The sequence below is a fragment of the Pelobates fuscus genome, chromosome 1 (genome assembly GCF_036172605.1).
Source record: "Pelobates fuscus isolate aPelFus1 chromosome 1, aPelFus1.pri, whole genome shotgun sequence".
Taxonomy (NCBI): domain Eukaryota; kingdom Metazoa; phylum Chordata; class Amphibia; order Anura; family Pelobatidae; genus Pelobates; species Pelobates fuscus.
This window is the reverse complement of record NC_086317.1, coordinates 355,000,628-355,020,576: the sequence shown is the minus strand read 5'-3', so window position 1 is coordinate 355,020,576 and position 19,949 is coordinate 355,000,628. Positions and strand designations below refer to the sequence as shown.

Below are 19,949 nucleotides of genomic sequence, written 5' to 3'. Positions count from 1 at the left end.
AACGTTCAGTGCCTCCATGCAGAGTGAGCAAGGAGACACTAAACATCGCAGCACTAACCAGGAAGCAATGCTGTCTGAGTGACTGCCACTTAATGTCTCCCTAGGCAGTAATGTAAACACAGCCTTTTCTCTGAAAAGGCTGTGTTTACATTAAAATGCCTGCAGGGATAAGCAGTAGACACCAGAACAAAGAAATTAAGCTGTAGTTGTTCTGGTGACTATAGTGCCCCTTTAATTCCAGTGTTACTGAATGTTTGTGAGCTTGAGTAAAAGCTGAATTGTCTAGGTATGTGCATGAAACAACTATAATATACAATACTTGTAATGTATTTTAACATGACAAACTTTGGAAATTATAATTTTAAGTGTTTTTTTTTTTTTTTTTTTCTTTTGTACTTTCTGGTTTCTAGCAGATTTATTTGATAAACTATGAATTGGAGCCAATTTAAATCAAAATTTTATTATGAATTACACATTTTATCAGCCTCAAAATGATGAATGACTAGAAGCTGAAAGCAAAATACTTAAATAAAAATATCTTGAAAGATAATACATCTGGAGCCTTATCCATGAAGTTTTCTCCACTTAAATAGAATGTGTTTCATGCAGCAAACTTAAATGTATAAATATAACCAGAACAGTCAAAGCAGAAGTAGATTTTTGTTTTGTATATGTTGAGTCTGAATCCTGACCTTTAACCCAAATGGAATACTGTACCATGACCTGAAGGGAGCAGTTCTTGCAAGATTGTCCAGAAATATCAATGTCTTTATGTGGGTCCTAAATAGCCTGAGGTCAAATACCTCCAAGCCCATGTGCAGGTTTTAGCAACCACGTGAAACATCTGGTTGAAGTCATTGCTGTTGAAGGAGGTTCTGCAAGTTCCTAAAATTAATTGGGGTAGGATTTGGAAGAAGATTAGATCACATTGTTAATAAAAGAGTGATATGTGAAAGTGTCAGAAATGTGTACTCGCCACTGGCAGCATCACATAGTAGTTCAGTGTATTGTTTGGCATCTTGCAGGTTCTCAGGATAACGTTTGCATTACATAATCTGTAAACTCACACCATCATTACCGATATTCTAGGAGTGCCTTAATGACTGCGTGGTGGCACATTGTGTGGAAGACTCGCATGTATATTTCAGTTTCACATTATATTACATTGTATTATCATTCCATTAACTCTTCATGCTTATACTTTGAAGGATGTCCTCTTTGACTTTCTAAGAAATCTGGTCTATTACAGTAAAATTTGAGTTTTAGAGAAACCGTACAGGGCTTAGCTTCCTGACCTTTCTATGAATTAGAAGCACACCCAATGATTGTAGTTATGTCTAGGTAGCTCTCCCTGTATCATCAGACCCAAAATGTGTGAGCATCAAGGCAAATGCTGTTCAGACTTCTTCAATGCCTTTCTCTAGCATGTTGGTACTAACTGTGCAACTTATGGCACTAGAAAAAGTGCAGAGGCGGGCTACAAAATTAATAAAAGGAATAGAACATATCAGCTATGAAGAAAGGTTAACAAATGTAAACCTCTTTAGTTTAGAAAAACGTCACCTCAGAGGGGATATGATAACATTATACAAATATATCCAGGCCAATACAAACCATTGTCTGGAAATCTATTCACAAACAGGACTTTACATAGGACATGAGGTCATGCATTTAGACTGGAAGAAAGAAGATTTAGTCTAAGGCAAAAGAAAGGGTTTTTTACTGTAAGCACAATAAGGATATGAAATTCTCTGCCTGAAGAAGTGGATTTATCAGAGTCCGTACAGATGTTCAAACAGCAACTAGATGCATACTTGCAAAAACAGAATATTCAAGGATATAATCTTTCAATGTAGGGTAAATGCTTCTTGATTCAATGATAAATCTGACTGCCATTCTGGGGTCAAGAGGGATTTCTTTTCCCCTAGTTTGTTGCAAAATTTTAAGTGCTTCAAACTGGGTTTATTGCCATCTTTTGGATCGACCGCAAAAAATAAACGCGAAGAAGGCAACTTAATGGACACATGTCTCTGAGTATCCCTGATTTGGAGTTGCACCTATGGCAGCAAAGGGGTTAAACTCTGTATGTGCAGCAATCCAAAATAAAATGCTGCATAATCTCTGAAGTGGTCATAGTGCTTGAAGTAACCATTTAAGGAGGAAATGCCTTTGGCTACTCTCTACATCTGTCCAAGAACATATCTCTAGTGGCTGCCAAACATTGCTCATACACATTATAAAACTAAAGAAATAGAAACTATGAATAAAAATATTTATTTTTCCCTCCTCTGTTGTGTTGGTTACAGAGGCGTAACTAGAAACTAGAAAACCACAGGGCCCGGGTTTGAAAATTGCCCTGGTGCGCCCCCCCATACGTCTACCCTCCCAAACCCCCATACGTTTACCCTCCCCCTCCCATACGTTGCCCCCCACACACATGAAAACATATACAGAGACACATATATACAGACACACACACACATTATTATTAATATTGACATTTATATAGCGCCAACAGATTCTGTAGCGTTTTACAATATTAGAGGGGGGATTTAACTATAAATAGGACAATTACAAGAAAACTTACAGGAACTATCGGTTGAAGAGGGCCCTGCTCAAACAAGCTTACAGTCTATAGGAGGTGAGGTATAAAACACATTAGGACAGGAAATAGCAATCAAGGTGGGGGTGAAGCAGAGCTGGAGGAGAGAGCAGAGTGCTGACCTTTAGGAGAGAGCAAGAGACCGGTATGTGAGGTATATACAAAATATTTTAGTCACCCTCCTGTTTCCTACCTTTAGATGCAGGAGGGTGCCTTCCCTGGGGTCCTGTGGTGGCTCAGCCTGATGAAAGTCACAGTCCCCACTCTGACTCCCTCCTCTCCTTCTTCCCACGTGGCTCCCGGGTGGCCTGGTCGCGATTTTAAAGCGCATGGGCCACCCGATGGGCCCCTTCACTGCGGCTTCGGTGGTTTACCGTGCGGCCAGGGCCGCAACACATGGTGGTGGGCACCACGGTCCACAAGGCGACGGGCCCCCTGGAGTGACGGGCCTGGTCGCAACTGCGACCCCTGTGACCGCGTTAGTTCTGCCACTGGTTGTTTGGGTGGTCTTTAGATTATATGCAGATAGTGATATGTGTTTATATTTATTCACATCCATTCTGTTGACTTAAAAAAAAAAAACAAAAAAAAACAACAAAACGTCTTTTAGAGAGCTTGTTATCTGATAATTAAGATATAGTTTTAAAAAATAAAATAAATTTAAAGCAGTATAATCAGGTGTTGGAAGAAATACTCTTGATTACTTTTCTTTATTATTTACGGACACTTCTAGTTTTCTGTGTCGTGTAAAATCTGTTTTGTGTCCGTCCTCAATGTGGAATGCCTGATATGTAATATGTCTATATCTACTCCTCTTTGTATTATCTGAACTATTTTTAAACATGCTTACTCTAAAAGGGATGCTTTTAAATACTGAAGTTTCTTGCCTCACCCATTGCATTATGATGAATAAGTACTGTGATGAAAGGATCATATTTTAGATGCTCGTCACTCCTTTAAGATCTTGACATTTGAGAAATACGAATATTACGATTTCAGCTAAAGTATGCTATCAACCGGTACAATATTCAGTCCCTTATATTGGCTGGCAGTCTAGGCATGTTTATCTAGGCAAAAAAATATCAAAAATAAACTCAAGCTAAATAAAATTAAAGCTCCTCCATGCATTTTTTTTTATGCAAAGTATCATAACATATTTTTAACCATTAATTAGTTAAATTCTGTAGGACTTTACATTTGGGAGATACTGTATGTAACGGACCGTTTTACTTACAAGAGGATAAAAAAACGTTTAGGCGATAATCCCCTTTCCCATAGACCAGAAACTACTGCAAGCACCAATCTCCCGAACGGCAATCTGTGCGAATTCACCAACTCCCGAACTGGAAACACACGAACTTTGGAATCAGCCGAACAGGAAAAGCATACAATCCGCTTACACTCCTGGCAGTCAGCATACAATCCAATTCCCCCAAAAACGAGACGACACGACACATCGGTTTGAGGGTCAAGCAGAATCTGAGGTGCTGGCACACCCAGCCTGGTTTTTATTACAGTTGTTGCAAATACAGGTCCGCCCACAGGGAGGTATAAAACAACCAATCACATCACAGTTACATCCCACATATTCCCTCCCCTTATCCTGAGAGGAAACTCAATTACACATACAGTTAAAACATACTTTCTACCCAACTTTCATAACTCTAAAACGATACATCACATTCACATAAAAATACATATCCACAATCAATCCATTCAGGGGAACGACATATTAAAAAAATGGCATGAATCAGACCAGGGGTTCAAAAGTTAGTAAAGTATCTTTTAAAAACCCCTGCCAGCATGGCTTTCCGGCTCAGACCGGTTTTACAGAGCCCTCTCTCCTGGAGACAATGGAGAAGTAATCCAATTACCTCCCAGGACAGAGACAAGACTCCATTATGCACATGGGGAGACACAGACAGTAAAACACTTTAAAATACATAAAGTCCCCTTTTACACATAACACACAGACATTTCACATATCCCCAGATAGCTGGGATCTGAGCGCACAAAACTACCGAATAGCGCTCAGATCCTATTCACACAGTTCAATTGCCATGGAGCTAAAGTCTTTCCCATAGTCTTTCATTATATGAATAGGCTCCATGGCATAGCTATCTGGGGTATCACCGCTCACACAGGGCAAGTACCGAATGACCCCACTGTATTTAAAGGGCCAGAATGAGTGACATGCACTCTGTTAGGGCCGAATACGGTTTTTTTTTAACCCCTTAAGGACCAAACTTCTGGAATAAAAGGGAATCATGACATGTCACACATGTCATGTGTCCTTAAAGGGTTAAAGGGCCCAATCTCCCAGGGCCATAGTCCAAAGGCAGCAGGCTGGCAACCAGGCTTCTCCAGTTCATAGTGGCAAGGTTGGTTTCGCCACACCGTACAGTAGAACCAATGACATGTCACTATACAAAGATTTGAGTAGTCCATCTCTAGGGACCATTCCATGTCAGCCGACTCCGTTAAGGTGCATGATGGCACCAAAAGATTTGGTTTGGCTACAAAGGTACTGCAAAACAAACAGTACAAAACTCCAATGCCTGCAGTAAAGTAAACAAATCGGTTTGCATGAGATTTATGATCTAGACTTCTCAAACCAGTTCCATTTTCTAATAGAAGCATTTTTAGAATGTTCATAGTTCTTGTGAGTTAGTTCAAAACAGATGCTCCTTTAGTAGTAGAACCCTATGCTAAGAATATGTGGCAACACAATGAAAAGGTTGTTGCTTTTACAGGAACTCTTTAGTGTTAGGAATACAGACATGTATTCCAGACACTATAGTGCAGGTGGATCTTTTTAGATGACCTTCCCTACTCCGATGGTCCTGAAAAGGTGATTTTATTCTCCTTTTCTCACAAGCCGAGTGGGTCTCACCATGGCTGACCTCTCCTCCATGGCTGAGATCATCAATGAAAGCGCTGCAAGACTATTGCACATGTGCGGAACAATGCCACTCCGCGCCAGTCAGCCTCTCTGCAGAGCGTGGAGACGCAGGACTGACATAGGAAGCGCCTCCAGTGACTGCCACTAGAGGTGTAGCTAGGCTGCAATGTAAACACTGCCTTTTCTATGAAAAGGCAGCATTTACATTTACATGTCTGCAGGGACGTACTACAGACACCATTGTAAACTGCATTGATTCTGGTGACTAGTGTTCCTTTAAGAGTATACTAGTAGATCTGCAGATTCCAGAACTTGCTAATTTGGAACCTCTTTGCCAGCTTCAGGGAGCGAGGTCATTGTAAACCTCTTCTAAAATCTGTTCCTGCTTTTTATATAGTACACAACTTGCATATCAAAAAGAGATATATGGTCCTCAAAAAAATATGAAAAAAAAACTATTCAACTAGGAAAGTAGCCTTTCCTTTAACACTGCAACAGAATTCTCCCTTGAGACAAACCAGAGCAGCGGGTGTTGTGCTTGAAAGGCAGTTTGTCAGAATATGTTTTGTCAATGCAGTTCTCTCAGGTGTGAAAGTAAGCCTTTCTGTTTGTCTTTTAATGACGTACTGCTTTATAGGTTCCATTGCATACCAGTAGAACATTTCTGTGTCTGACACAATACATGAATCACATCTGGTGGAATTTATGAGCTGTCATGAAAATATGACTTGTGCATCCCTTGTTTGGTAATGAATTGCCGGTTGACCAGTTGCATAGATCACTTTGACATTTTCGTAGACCTTTAACCTGTCCTGTTCCCTACTATTTAGTTGTACTTCAGTATCCAGTTTAATTAAAAGCTTTAGTAGTTTTGTTTATTTTTTTTCAATTGATGTCAAGTTGTGAGGTTAATTTCATTGAGTCAAGCTATACTTTAAAGCAAAACATAATGCATGTTTTTATTTATTTTCACAGATTTTATCTGTGCTATAAGCCGTTGTCAGGCTGTGACTTCCACTACGCTCCCAGAGCGGAATGTTTTGTACGTTGCTGTAACTTTTTTAAACAGTTCTCAGCTGCAGTGAAAGGCAAAACATTCACGTGTAAATAAAAAGGAGACCTATAGGATAAATATAAATTCACATTTTTGCAAGAAGTGCTCTTTGATTTTTCTTGGTGTGTGCTCCTATCACTTATTTATTTTTAAAGCAAGTAATCTCAGCATTTCAAATGTTATCTTCCATAGAAGTAGCTAGATAAGACAAACTAGGTGTTGCATGGCTTGTTCTCATTTGTATGACCTGTATCAAGTTTCTAGTTGTGTCCTGAATAGATTCCTATGCATTTTATTGATTGTTCCAACATTCCTCCTCTCAGTCCTGTTTTTGTAGCGCACAAACAAAGCAAGCAATACTAATCGTGCTGTGTTTCACACTAAACTGCAGAGCTTAGTGATGGGAATATCCAAAGTGGGCCTTATATTGGCCTATAATATACACTATTTGCTCATGTACTAATGGGTAGGCACTTAAATGGAATATGCACACATTACATTTAATTATTATATATTGGTTGTATTAAAGAGGCTTCACAAAGTTTATGAATTAAGCATGGATAGGATTATAGGAAGAGAACTATTTAAAAAAAAAAAAAAACATGCAGTCTTAAGAGCATTGGAGCAACTCTTCACGTGGACTTTAATCTGACATTTGAGTACCCACTGGGGAAATAGATTTTTAAAATGTCTAATGTGTTTGGGTGATGAATTTAGTAAAGTGTGTAAACGTGGGAGATGGCAATGGTATTGTAAAAGCGACCCTTATGCTCAGGGCCGGCCTTAAGCCGTTAGGCGCTCTGTGTGAAACATCTTGTGTAGGGGATTTAGTAAATTAATAATGATTTTAAAATATTAATTACGCACACATACACACACACACACACACACACAGTTACAGGCAGACAATTACAAACACACACAGGTACAGATGGACAGTCACGTACATACAGCCACATATACAGTGTCTCACACACTGTTACATGAAGACAGCCACACACACTCTTACATGCAGACAGCCACACACACCGTTACATGCACACAGGCAGACACACACACACACACACACACACACACTCGCACATAGTTACCTCTGTTCATTATGGAGGTGGAAGTAGTGCAGCTCCTGGATTCTGGTTGTTGGGAAAGCAGGGACGCCTTCCTACTTCCCATGCAGCAATTAACTGGAACTTCTAGCCCACCCTCACCATCAGTTTGCACCGTCCCTGCTGCACGCTAAACCCCGCCGCCTTTTTTTTTTTTTTTTAATCCCGGGAGGAGAATAATAAAATCCTCCACCCGGGTAGCCGGCGATCTTCTCCATGGTGCCCTGTGCAGCCACACAGCTCGCACACCCCTAAGGCCGGCCCTGCTAATGCTTATAGTAGATTACATTAGAAGACATAGTACAAAATGGCTTCCAGAGCTTTGCATCGATTACACAGAAGTTGCATAGAAGCCCAGGTTATTATATGATCTTGTAAACCAAGCTTGAACTACCAATTTGAAATCTTAAAATTGTAAAAGTGGTAAAAAAAAAAACTTGAATAATTCAAGTTTGTAGGGGAGTAAAGGTTTTGAGAAAGGTGAGATTTCTTACCTAAGCTCCTCATCAATACGCCATATTGGTTATGGAACACTAATGTGTTAGGAATACAAACCTGTATTCCTTCTGCTTTAGTGTCCCTGTCTTTTGGTAGGATATTCCCCTCACCTGCTGTTCGGCATAAAAATAGTGAATTAATGGTATTTGCTTATCTTTTTCCAGCGCTGCTTACATTTTCTTCTCCTGATGTATCACTGAGGGGACATGGCCTCCTCTAGAGTTAGTCCAGATCAGTGCTCCACATAAAGGAGCATTGGGGACTAGATGAGCATGCGTGGTGAATGCATTTGAATAAATAAATGCTTTCCTAGTCTACGGGAGCTGCAGTTATGTGACTGATATTTACTTGGTTACTAAAGCAGGAAGTACCTCTTGTGGCTGTCAGGAAGTCAGCCCCTGGAGGAGTATTTACCCCTGTATTGTAAACATTGCAGTTTCTAAAAATTGCAATGTTTTACATTGTAGGATTATACTTACAGGGCCACAGCACCCAGGCCCTTCATTGTGATGAAGGGGCCCACGTGACTTTAGTGATCCTTTTTAAAATCCATCCTCCCCCTTTCTAATACATTAAAATAATGAAAAAAGACTAAAGCAGGAAATGGCTCAACCAGTTTAGTTGAATAAAGTCCAAGCACATCCTTTTAAACCCCTGTGATTGATCCATATTATCTCACGGGAGTTGGAAGACCTTGAATCAGTAACTTATAAATGAAGCTCAATCAGAGTCATTAATGTGCCATTTTATTTCTTCTTTCTGGACATTAATACACATGCATCTAGTTTTTACATAATTGATAAATGTATTCTCACATCTATTGACTTCTATTAAACATGAAAGTATAGAACATGTAGGGATTATTGTCTCACCAGTCTGCTGGCAATGTCAATGGCAATATTTTAAACCATTTTGAATGGATTGACAGAGAACAAAAATCACTAGCTAGCGCTCCATATCGCAAATGTGAACGTTACATTTTCAATTTAACAATATCAGTTACGTCACATTAAAGGGATCCTATAGTACCAGAAAAACAAAGCCGCTTTCCTGGCACTATAGGGCTAATAAGTCCCCACCCCCCTCCCTTGCTCCTGAAGGGGTTAAACCCCTTCAGCCACCCACTTACCTGAAACCAGCAGTCAGGCTCTGCCCACGCTCCTCCCTCGCCGATGTCAGCTGGTGGGGAAGACTGAATGCACATGCGCGGCAATGCCCACGCGCGCTTTAGACCTAATGCTTTCCTATAGGGAAAATCTGATGCCGGAAGTCTGTGAGGACATCCAGCGTCCGATAACAGACCTAAAGTCCGTTTGGATTCCGGGAAGGCTTCTAGTGGCTGTCTGGTAGACAGCCACTGAGGGCAGACTTAGAGCTGCCATGTAAACATTGCTGTTCTCTGGAAGTGCAATGTTTTACATTGCAGCACTAAGTGCAAAAGGCTCACAGCACCCAGACCACTTCAATTAGCTGAAGTGGTCTGGGTGCCTACAGTGTCACTTTAATTTGCTTCAGCTGGCATGCCCATTAAATGAATCCCATACAAACTTTGAACAAGAACTGCATGATTATTGTATCAATCCTGTTTGTGTTTTTTTTTGTTTTTTTTTTTAAGCTATATCAGTTCATCCATGGGGAAAAAAATAGATGATGATTGAAATCTTGCTAAAGCAAAGATGTTGGGTCACTTTTTTTCAAACATACCCTAAAAATGTGGCAAATGTATTTTTCTGCCCTTCAACTGCATCTCCAATCATCAATATATTACATTTGTTTGCAACCATAACAGCTGGTGGTGCCATCCCACCTCACCATATGAACCAGTCACCATTGGAATACACACCCAACTAAATGAACCAGTACATCTGAATACAGTCCAGCCTCAGTAAATGAACCAGCACAGTGCCCATACAGTTCTATTTTGCTCAATGATTGCATAAAGCAACCATTGCTCTTTTTATAGCTTGGGCTATGCTTAGCTGAAGCAGCCTGTATTCAACAGGTGCAGTCAGTCTGCAAGTAACCACTCCTGAACTATTTTCTTTCTCTTACACTGGCAGATCTCTATTTTTGCCCTTTTTTCCCTCCTCCCTCTCATTTTTTTTTCTATACATATTTTTTGACAGCCAAACCTAAATTCCAGGTGCACACACCACCCTTTTTCTGCAATCATAGAAACAGAACGTTTCCTCCTCCTTTCTCTCGGTCGCCTATGCCTGCACTGGCAATAGTTTCTGGGTGGGTCAATGTCATTAGCTAGAGTTATTTTTAAAGACCTAAGAGGTGAGGTTTGTCGTGCAAAGGCAGAAAGAGGGCGTTTGTTTGCAGAACTGACATCAAAGTGTACTTTTCTCCCTGTGGAGTACAGCAGGTAATAACTGCAGCGTCACATACTGCTCAGTGTCTGCCTACTGTTAATGAAATATACTATATTATATCTCAGTGGTTGTTTTTTTTTTTTTTTTTTTCTGCTTCTCTGTTTTTGTTGGACTTTGGAGTTTTGGACTTCGATAAGCAATCATGATTTTTTTTTTTTTGAGCTGTTAAACTAAGCAATCACTTTTTTCCACTTGTCTTCACAGGATAATATCAATGTTTTTCTGCGCGGCTGCGAGAAACTTGGATTAAAAGAGGCTCAACTTTTTCATCCTGGGGATCTTCAAGACTTATCTAATAGAGTCACTGTCAAGTAAGTCCACTTCGTCTGAAGATTAAACTATATTGTTTGTGGAGCTTAGCAGCCTAAATGGAATATTGAGCAATCAGTACTTTGTTGGTAAGGGACAAAGCAAGCAGAATCTGCGTTACCAGGACTAAATCGGTATACAGGTCTAATCCCCATTCTGAATGAGGAGCCTGCCGCAGTGTTCTGAAGTGGTTAAATGGTTCTGTATGAGTTGAGCAAATTCCATAAAATGACTTAAGTGTCATTTTCATGGTTACAAATAAAACAATTTGTCATTGAATCAGAACACTAAAAACATTTTTCTAGGAGTTAAGGTAATACAATTGTTACTGTATACCCATTTATCATTAAAGCAAAGCTTTCTACATCTGCATTCTGCGTGTGCCAAAGAACTGTATGTATAAGGGCATTATAAAACCTGTATTTACCAATGTTCTGACCCGGCGATCTTTCAAATGTGTAACGCTTTATAACATTGCTGTCGTCATCTGCCAAGTGCGATAACCAGTGGTTTTAATATGGTGTAAATAGTTCTATCCTGCCCTCGATGGACACACGAACATATCACCAGCGTTTAAAGTGTGCTTTTCATGCCACATGGTGTCAATCCTTCATATATGCCAAATGTCTCAGAATTTAAAAAGTTAATATGCTGTGGATATCAAATAAAATCCAAAAGCAAAGTATAAGTGCGTAATTACATTTGCTCACACATGATTTAATACATCTATTTCTTTGTGTGTTTGCAAGTGTGGTTGCCTAATTGACAAAATGCACCCACTCATTAAAAAAGAAAAACAAAACAGTTTAGTGTGTACACTTGCTTTGGCTTTCTATTGCACAATACGAAGAGCATTAGTTAAATAAACAGTGCTTTGATGTCCACAAATTGACTGACGAGAGTTTCCAGTATTTTGTGAATTGTGCTACCTGTGCTCTGGCAGAGATTTTCATTTCATTTATATCAAGGTTATCAGAATACGGAGCCATATTATGAGCAACGTATAGTTGGTAACACCATTGTTGCAAATGGCATGTATAGATTTAATGAGTAGTCTCTCAAATTAATGCCTTTTTTTTGGAATAGAGGTATAACGTAATAATTTATTATTGTGGCGAATAGAAATCTGAATGAAAAGAGTTAATTATTGGTTTTCAATGTATTACAATCCATTGTTCAGTGAATAAGCCGAAAGCATTTTTTTTTTACACATGTAAAATAAGCAGCACAGAGCCTAAAAAAATTGCTTATGAACCTTGTGCAGAATACTTTCCCATCATCTAGTACTGAAGCAAGAGATTTCAGTTAAATCCAGACGTGACATTAAGAGTGCTTTCTCCATCCTAGTGTATAATTATGACTGTTTTAGAAAGTTCATGTTTTGACAGGTCAGATGGTATGTGTTGTACTTATTATATGCACGGTGTATAATCTTGGTTTAAAAACAAAAGTTTCCTGTAATAAACAATTATGCATTTTATTTTGCATATTGTACTTTTCTTAAATATTTTAACTCTCTTAAACTACTGCCTGCAGAGCATTATTGAACTCACAATAGCAATATATTTCTGGATTGTTTTTGGATTGATTGTATAGATGCACCTGGCTGCCTTATTCATGGACACCGCTTTGCCTTAAACTGTTTACCATTCTTTTTACTATTTGATTACGGATGTATACACGTTCAGAATTTGTGTATCAAGCATTATGTTTGAACAATGCTACAGATATGGTAAATGGTTGCCTTGTGTGGCTGAGCCAATGATGCCTTAAAAGTGTTCAATGCCAGTGGAAGGATACTTAGCAGTGTGTGTTTACGTTTGCTGTGTGATAGTACTGTAAAAGTTGGACAAATCAATCATCAGGGGCGTATTGACAGTTACAGCAGATGCTGTTGTGACTGACAGGACCAGGTGTAGCCTATGGGATATAGCCATGTCGTTTGCTTATAATGGCTACCAGCTATAAGAGGTAAATGAAGTTTGAATCTTAGGTAAATTATGCATATATTGTGGTTTTCAGTGTTTAGAGTATATCTACTTATAAACCATAAGTTAACAAAAATTAAAGAAACTAAACACCAGGAAGTTTAATGCCTATATGGAAGTGAGTATGGTGAGTGCATGAGCTATAAATGCTAAGCTGACCGACTGTGTGGTAATAATGGTTCATATGACATTGGGAAGGCTAATTTCAGAGGCCTCAGATCCTGCTTGGCCATCTTAGTTGTGACTAATGTGGTTGTGTAATACTGAGTAATGGTAGATTAAAGTGTTTATTCAATGGAAGGCTGTCTGAGCAGACAGATATTCTAACCGGTCCAAGGTCAGTGGCATGCAAATATGGTCATCACTATAATGTCTTTATACTGCTTCTATGCAAGTAGGAATTTCCACGTCATACTAGCTTATGGCTTTGTAGGCACACCTTGATCCTCATAGTATCACTTTGTATATTACCACCTTAATTATTGTTACTGTGTATATGATTAACTGTCTGGTACATGGCTTCCCAATAGCAATGCCTAACATGTACCTATAGCACATCACTGCCTAAATGTCTTCATTGTTATTGATATAGAATGTTCGTGGTGCATGTACTTTTTGGTGTGTGTGTGTGTGTGTGTGTGTGTGTTTGTGGAATAAATCCTGAATAACATACACTGCTCAGCCACAAACAGCCTACTTTAGAAGGAGATTAAAACCAGACAGGCACTACGTAAGCTTACTACCCATCTCTGACTGTCTGCAGCTTGACTGTGCGTTTAACGAGGATGCATCATTGTATATTACAAGCATATTATAATCAAAGTGACCTGCATTAGAATAATTTACCCATACAGACTGTAGATAGACATGTAGTGATCTATGAAAACTGTGTTACTGTGTGCAGCTTGGCTGTGTGTTGAATAAAGCAGTGTTCCTGTGTAATTCCAAGTGAGCAGAGGAAAACTGCCATATGGGCCAAACATTACACCCTTGGATAGTTAAATGAATATAACAGAGTGAGTGGGGAAATCCTCGGGTTACTGTTGTTTTGTTAATCACTGTGGGAACTTATCTTGACTTTGTCTGGACTAGGTACATAAGTACAGTTTTGAAGAAATAGAGGTAAAAAGAACACTCTGAGCACCAAACCTACAGCTCCAGGTAGTGGTTATTGTGACCAGAGTGCCATGATGCCCTCTGCACCCTATTTTAAGTGGTCAAACTGTTTTTGAATGGTTTGACTTCCTAACTGAGGTCCAATGGGTCCCCAGACCTGGAAGTTCTTAAGCAGGAGTTTTTTTATTAGAAGTAAAGCTGTAGTGGTTATGGTGCTGTAGTGTTCCTTTAAGCTTATGCATTTAATCCACAACCTAACTACATGCATTTGGAGAACAGACAGTTCTCCATAGTAAGTGAATGCCTGGGTATTTTCTTTAGCAGAGCTGTGTAGCTACACTGATAAGGATATGTTTTTAAAATGGGGACATGGCTAAGGATACAGATCTATGGTGCAGCTTTCTTGCAAACATGTATTTGTTTTGCAAAAACTACTGAGATTTGAGCAAGCAAATTAGTGAAGCCAAAATCTATCAAATAACTACAGTTGTGTTGGTGTCCAGAGTGTACCTTTAATATTAAAGGGATTATCGCATTAGGAATGTAAACATGTATTCCAAATGCGATTTGTATCCCAACCAGGGGTATAACTAGGAATCACAGGACTCCGGTGCATGAATCCTTGCTCCCCCTAAGCAACACACCTGAGTGGGATGTGTGTGGTGGCTGAGTGATTGTGCGGGGCTGGCTGAGTTTGACTAAGTCTAAGTCTTTGGCTGGTCATCAGTGCAACAGTGACAAGGATCAAGAGGACAGTCTGTCGCTCAGATATGGCATTAGAATCTATTTGCCACTTGCACACATGTCTAATGTTGAGGATTTCCTTGACAGGTAGGGGAGGGACCATATTATTAAAGAGCTTCACATTAAAAGCTATACATTTACTAGCATTTCTGCCAGCACAATGTACAGATGGAATTGAATGCTGTTTAATATTCATTTATTTTATATACACTTTAATATAATACATGCATGTGCACATACACAGTGTGTATGTAAATACAGTACATATAGACATACAAACACACATATATACATATTGCTACAAATCACATGAATTGAGCAAAACTGGTTTTAAACAAACGTTTTCATTGTGTGCTTGTTTAAAAGGAGAGCATTCTCTACGACAGTGCTCCAACTCTTTGGCTGAGACCATCAGTGTAGATGATCTCAGAGTCCGATAATTAAATGTTTCTCTATACTGAAACATTGGGAGATTAGTGCACATGTGTGGCAAAAATGCTACGCTGGGCTGCACCAATAAAATCGTCTTTATGAGATCATCTGATCGAATAGTTGAGTTTAACTTGGCTGTTTAGAGGAAAGCACCTCTAGTAGTGGTCAGGAGTACAGCCACTCATGTTAAACCTGTAATGTAGACATTGTTGTTCCTACATAGTGGCAATGTTTTCAGCTGCACAGCTAAACATTCTGGGATATGGAACCCAGACCACTTCATTAATGCTCTTTAATGACAATAAATCTGTTACAGCCATGACCACAGGGAATCAGAAACATGTGTTGAAGCCTAGGATGCAGTGTTGACCAAGCAATGTGCTAGAGTTAAAACCTTGGCTCTTTGAATGGCCATCCTGTCCAACTCTGTACTGGTATATAAGGCCTAAAGCTCATAAATAAGTTGCAAGAAATGCATGGAACATTTTTTTTTCCTTCTTCACAGACTTGTGTGGAAATTAGATTATATAATGGCTTTCTGTAGACAGGCACATTTCTGTTTCAGATCTTAATTTCAAATGATCAGTTTCATTTCTAACTAACCTGCGTCCTCTGCCTGTCCAAACAAGGTCAAATTGAAATGGCCCACTTATAAAGATACCGAATAGGCTGAAAGTGGATATACAACTGTTATGGGTCCCCCAGATGGTCCAGGAGAGACTCATTAAAATGCTAACAAACATGTCTCCTCAGTTTAGCTTTTAAGACACCGTTTAGAAGGTAGATCCAAAACATAGTAAAACTTACAATAGTGCTGTATTCTAGATTTTCCAAAACCGATGGAAAAAGGAATCCGACATTTTGGTACACATTTATAAAAGGTGACACACTTGAGACTATGTACATTTATTTACTTTATAAATATAGTGCTATAATAGATGCTCATTGCAACTGTTGAAAATGCATACAGCCATGTACCGCTTCAATAGAAATGGTTTTATTGGTCTTGCAATTTATTATGAAGACTTTCAAAAGGGGCCAATTATTTTGAATTCCATAAGCTAGGTTAAGCATCCTAAAGATTGTAGCAAATACAATGTGTTTGTTTAATTGTATAGATATATATGTTGGGATCCAATTAAAGTTGGGCGTAACAGGTCCACATTACATATAACAATGTTTAGGTTTCATTTGATAGGTTTTGTTTTGTCATCACAATTTAAATTCCTTCTTACATTGCAGCATATGTTCAGTTGTCAAGAGCCTTGTGGAGGCAGGACAGTATTTAGTAACAAACTTAATTAAATATTTGTGTTTTGTTTCTGTGATCTGATTTCCAAATTAACCTAAATGAGCTGTTTTGCTTGTCTATCATATTATTCCTAAACTATTAAGTAGTTTGCCAGTTGCCGAAGCATAGTACTGAAATATAAACTTTTTCACCACTTTTTTTTTTTTTTCTTTGCTTTACTCTTTGGTATTTCTAGTTTGTGTTATTTGTGTAATAGTTTTGGAAAACTTAAGTTAAAAACAAACAATGCATTTAGTAAAATTATTAAAATATGCCCATATCTTATTTCTGATTTATTAATAAAAAAAGGAAAAACATGATGGCTAAATAATATTAGTAACTTTGGACATGCTTGTTTTAGGAAGTTAGACATTCCTGCCTATGAAGTTGTGCTCTGTGAAACTTTATAGAAATTCCGATTGAGTCTGGGATAAAAATATGCCAGCCCCTAGTTAGATTTAGAAAGCACTCCAACTCAGATGGTGCCGTCCATCACTTATGAGATTTTGGCATTGCTTTCCTTCTCCATTTCCGTTTCTCCTAAAATCCATTTTGATTCTGAGACCGAGATGTCAGGGGATCACTGTAAAGAGGCATCGCTTTTTTTTTAAATATATATATATTTTTCTTGCAACTGTATAGGTAAAACGTATATGTAATTCAGTTGACTGCAAAGATGTGTAAACTAATAATTGCTAGTGGCCGTAGTATTAAAGATGTAACATGCTACCAATAACTGGAATGCCAATGACATGTCATAATGAGGTATGTGTATAGTAATAATGTATCACTAGACCAATAGATGCTTATGAGATATTATGTTTTATACCATTTTATTATACATTTAACCTTCTGTTCGTTTTGCAGCTTTGTTTGAAATTGCTAAGGGAAAAGTTCCACTTTTGCATTAACAATATCCGCTTCATTGTTATTTTAATGTCAATATTGCTAATGTGAAAATAAAACGTCTGGCTTAGAAATTCTGGCAAGTTGGTGCATGTAGTGTTTATGGTGCCTAAACTGCTTCTTTAAATATACATGCAAGCATTGGGGATTTGCTTTTCCTGCCATGTATCCATGTATATTATGGAAAATTGATGGCAGAACAATTAGGAAGGAAAATTAGATATACTTTAAATATGGGGTCTTCTGATATTGGCTACTCAACAAATCATATAAAAGCGAAACAAAAAATCATATTATGCAAATATTTAAAACTAGAGTTAACTGCATGTTTGACTGAAAAGAATAACATATTATATTGTGCAGTTATGAAGCTTAATAACTTTTAGATACATACAATTGAACATTCTCTTTTTATATATTTTCTTTTTAAGTTGAAGCCTGTCACGCTCTTTAGATATAGGGACTGTCTGAAGAGCATTGTGTTTTGTCCGCCAACTCCTAGACTATTTTTAGGATTTCCTCCACCCTTGCTGATTTCAGCTTCATAACTGGCTTCACTGTCGAAGGGACACATAAAAGCAGTTTTTGTTACATTTACCAAATGCAAACAAACAACTAGAATGAACAATTCAAATACAGTTATGTAGTTTGACTTCAATTTTGAAGGGGGCACTATAGTGGTTATGGTGCATGGAGTGTTCATTTCATTCAAAGTGTTTTGGTTTCTTACCTGGGATCAGTGGCGGAACTACCACTGATGCAGCTGCACTGTGGCCCGCCCGCTTTGGGGGCCCATCAGCTGCCTCATGCACTTGGGGTCACCCGTTTGGTATTTCTGACAAGCATCTGTAGTATTGGCTGGATGGGAGGACATGACAGCCTGTCACGTCCTCCCAGCTTCACACAGAGAGCGCCGTGCAGGCAACAGAGGCAAAATGGGTAGATAGGAACAAGAGAGAGGTGCTGCAGATCCTGCACTCATCCGGCTAGAAGCAGGTCCCCAAACAAGCCACCCTCCTGCACAAAAAGGTGGGTGGCTGCAAATATAAAACTTACGACTTGTATTTGTATGTGGCAGTGTATGTTTGTATGTACATACATCCAAGTAATCAAACACCAACACCACAAGCAAACACAAATATTACATACAAACACAAATATTACATACAAACACAAACCTGCATTTAAACTCCAAAATTATATACAAATACACCACTTGATTCAAACACCAATAGTACACACACGTACAACCACATTTAACAGCCAATGTTACATCCAAACAAACCCCTGCAATCAACACAAACAAATTACATACAAACACACCCCTGTATTAAACACCTGCAATCAAACACCAAAAACTACACACAAAAGCACACCTGTATTTAAAAGACAGCTCTACATAGAAACACACCTCTGCATTGAAACACAAACCCTAAAACACAAGTACACCACTGCATTCCAATGGCAACAGTACATACACATACTTCATGCAAAAACATGCTTACATTCAACGCACAAACACTGCTCACAAATACAATCCTGCAAGAGTTGTCAAATGGTAGATCCCCAGCTGCCAGAGCATCATTGGAATTGTACAACAGATGGGCACCTTTTGTCCACTCTTGCACTAGAGGGGGGGCCCAAAAAATCTTTTTGCACCAGTCCCTCTCTACATAGCTTTGACACTGCGTAGGATACACCTAGTAATGCTCCCTAAATCTCTGCAGTCTCCAGAGCCAACCTCGCCCTTCAGTGCAAGGTCTGTTTATTGACTAAGAGCATCAGTTGATCATTTTCAGTTAATTATCTAAACACTGCCTTGCCTGGCTTAGCTCCGATGAAGGCTCCACTATAGGCTATAGTGGAGGCAGGAATTGACAATATTGGACCCCACGTAAGAACTCAAACTATTTTAAAACTATTCAAATACTTACATTGAATGGGGGCAGCAAGGAACTCCTTGCATCATTTTACTGCTTGAAGTGTTCCTTTAAGGATCAAAACCTAATAATTGTTCAAATATATGAGAATTGTGAGCCGTTAAATGACACCTGAGTATCCTATTTCCACTGTTTGCCTTTTTCTACAATACTAAAATGTGTGTGTACATATATGGAGAAAATCTCATACTTAAAACCATTTTTTTCAAGAGTGTTTGATAGGATACTGTGTCAGAATATTTGTGAATACTTGCTCTATTATAGTAGTACATTGTGGCACAACCTGATCTTGTTTTGTTCCCGTATAGCCTTATAGCCTTTTGCAGGTGGAACAGAACTCTCAGACAGTGAGTCTTGTGTATAGCGGTGAGAACTCTGGGCCCTTCTGAAACTGAGCACTGATGGTAGCTTGCAGTGAAGTGTAAAGTGACACCTGCAGAATGCTTTAGAATGTTGTGGGAATGTATAAACTAAAAGTAGCTTGAGATGTGAAAGTTGAGCATGTTGAAATCGCGCACACTGGATTAAAGCTTACGACAAACGATATGCTTCTGGATTTGCTCATTCCATCATCACTTGATGGATCTGATTTAGCTTAAAGCAAAAAATGTGTAAACTACTTCAAAACATACGTATTTCTACACAACAGGAAACAAAACGCTGGAGAATTACACTAAATCCAG

At 38.8% G+C, this 19,949-nt stretch overlaps 1 protein-coding gene across 7 annotated transcripts in view; it reads left to right on the top strand.

Moving 5' to 3' along the window:
- LMO7 (LIM domain 7) overlaps positions 1-19,949 on the top strand; it is a 141,772-nt gene that overhangs the window by 67,978 nt on the left and 53,845 nt on the right. For 6 of the 7 annotated variants that reach the window (XM_063425890.1, XM_063425884.1, XM_063425895.1 and 3 more), the window contains exon 5: positions 10,745-10,851. In XM_063425890.1, coding sequence (XP_063281960.1) covers positions 10,745-10,851 — 107 coding nt within the window. Of the gene's footprint in view, positions 1-10,450; positions 10,534-10,744; positions 10,852-19,949 lie in introns of those variants that run through there. The other variant, XM_063425906.1, reaches the window with a different exon arrangement.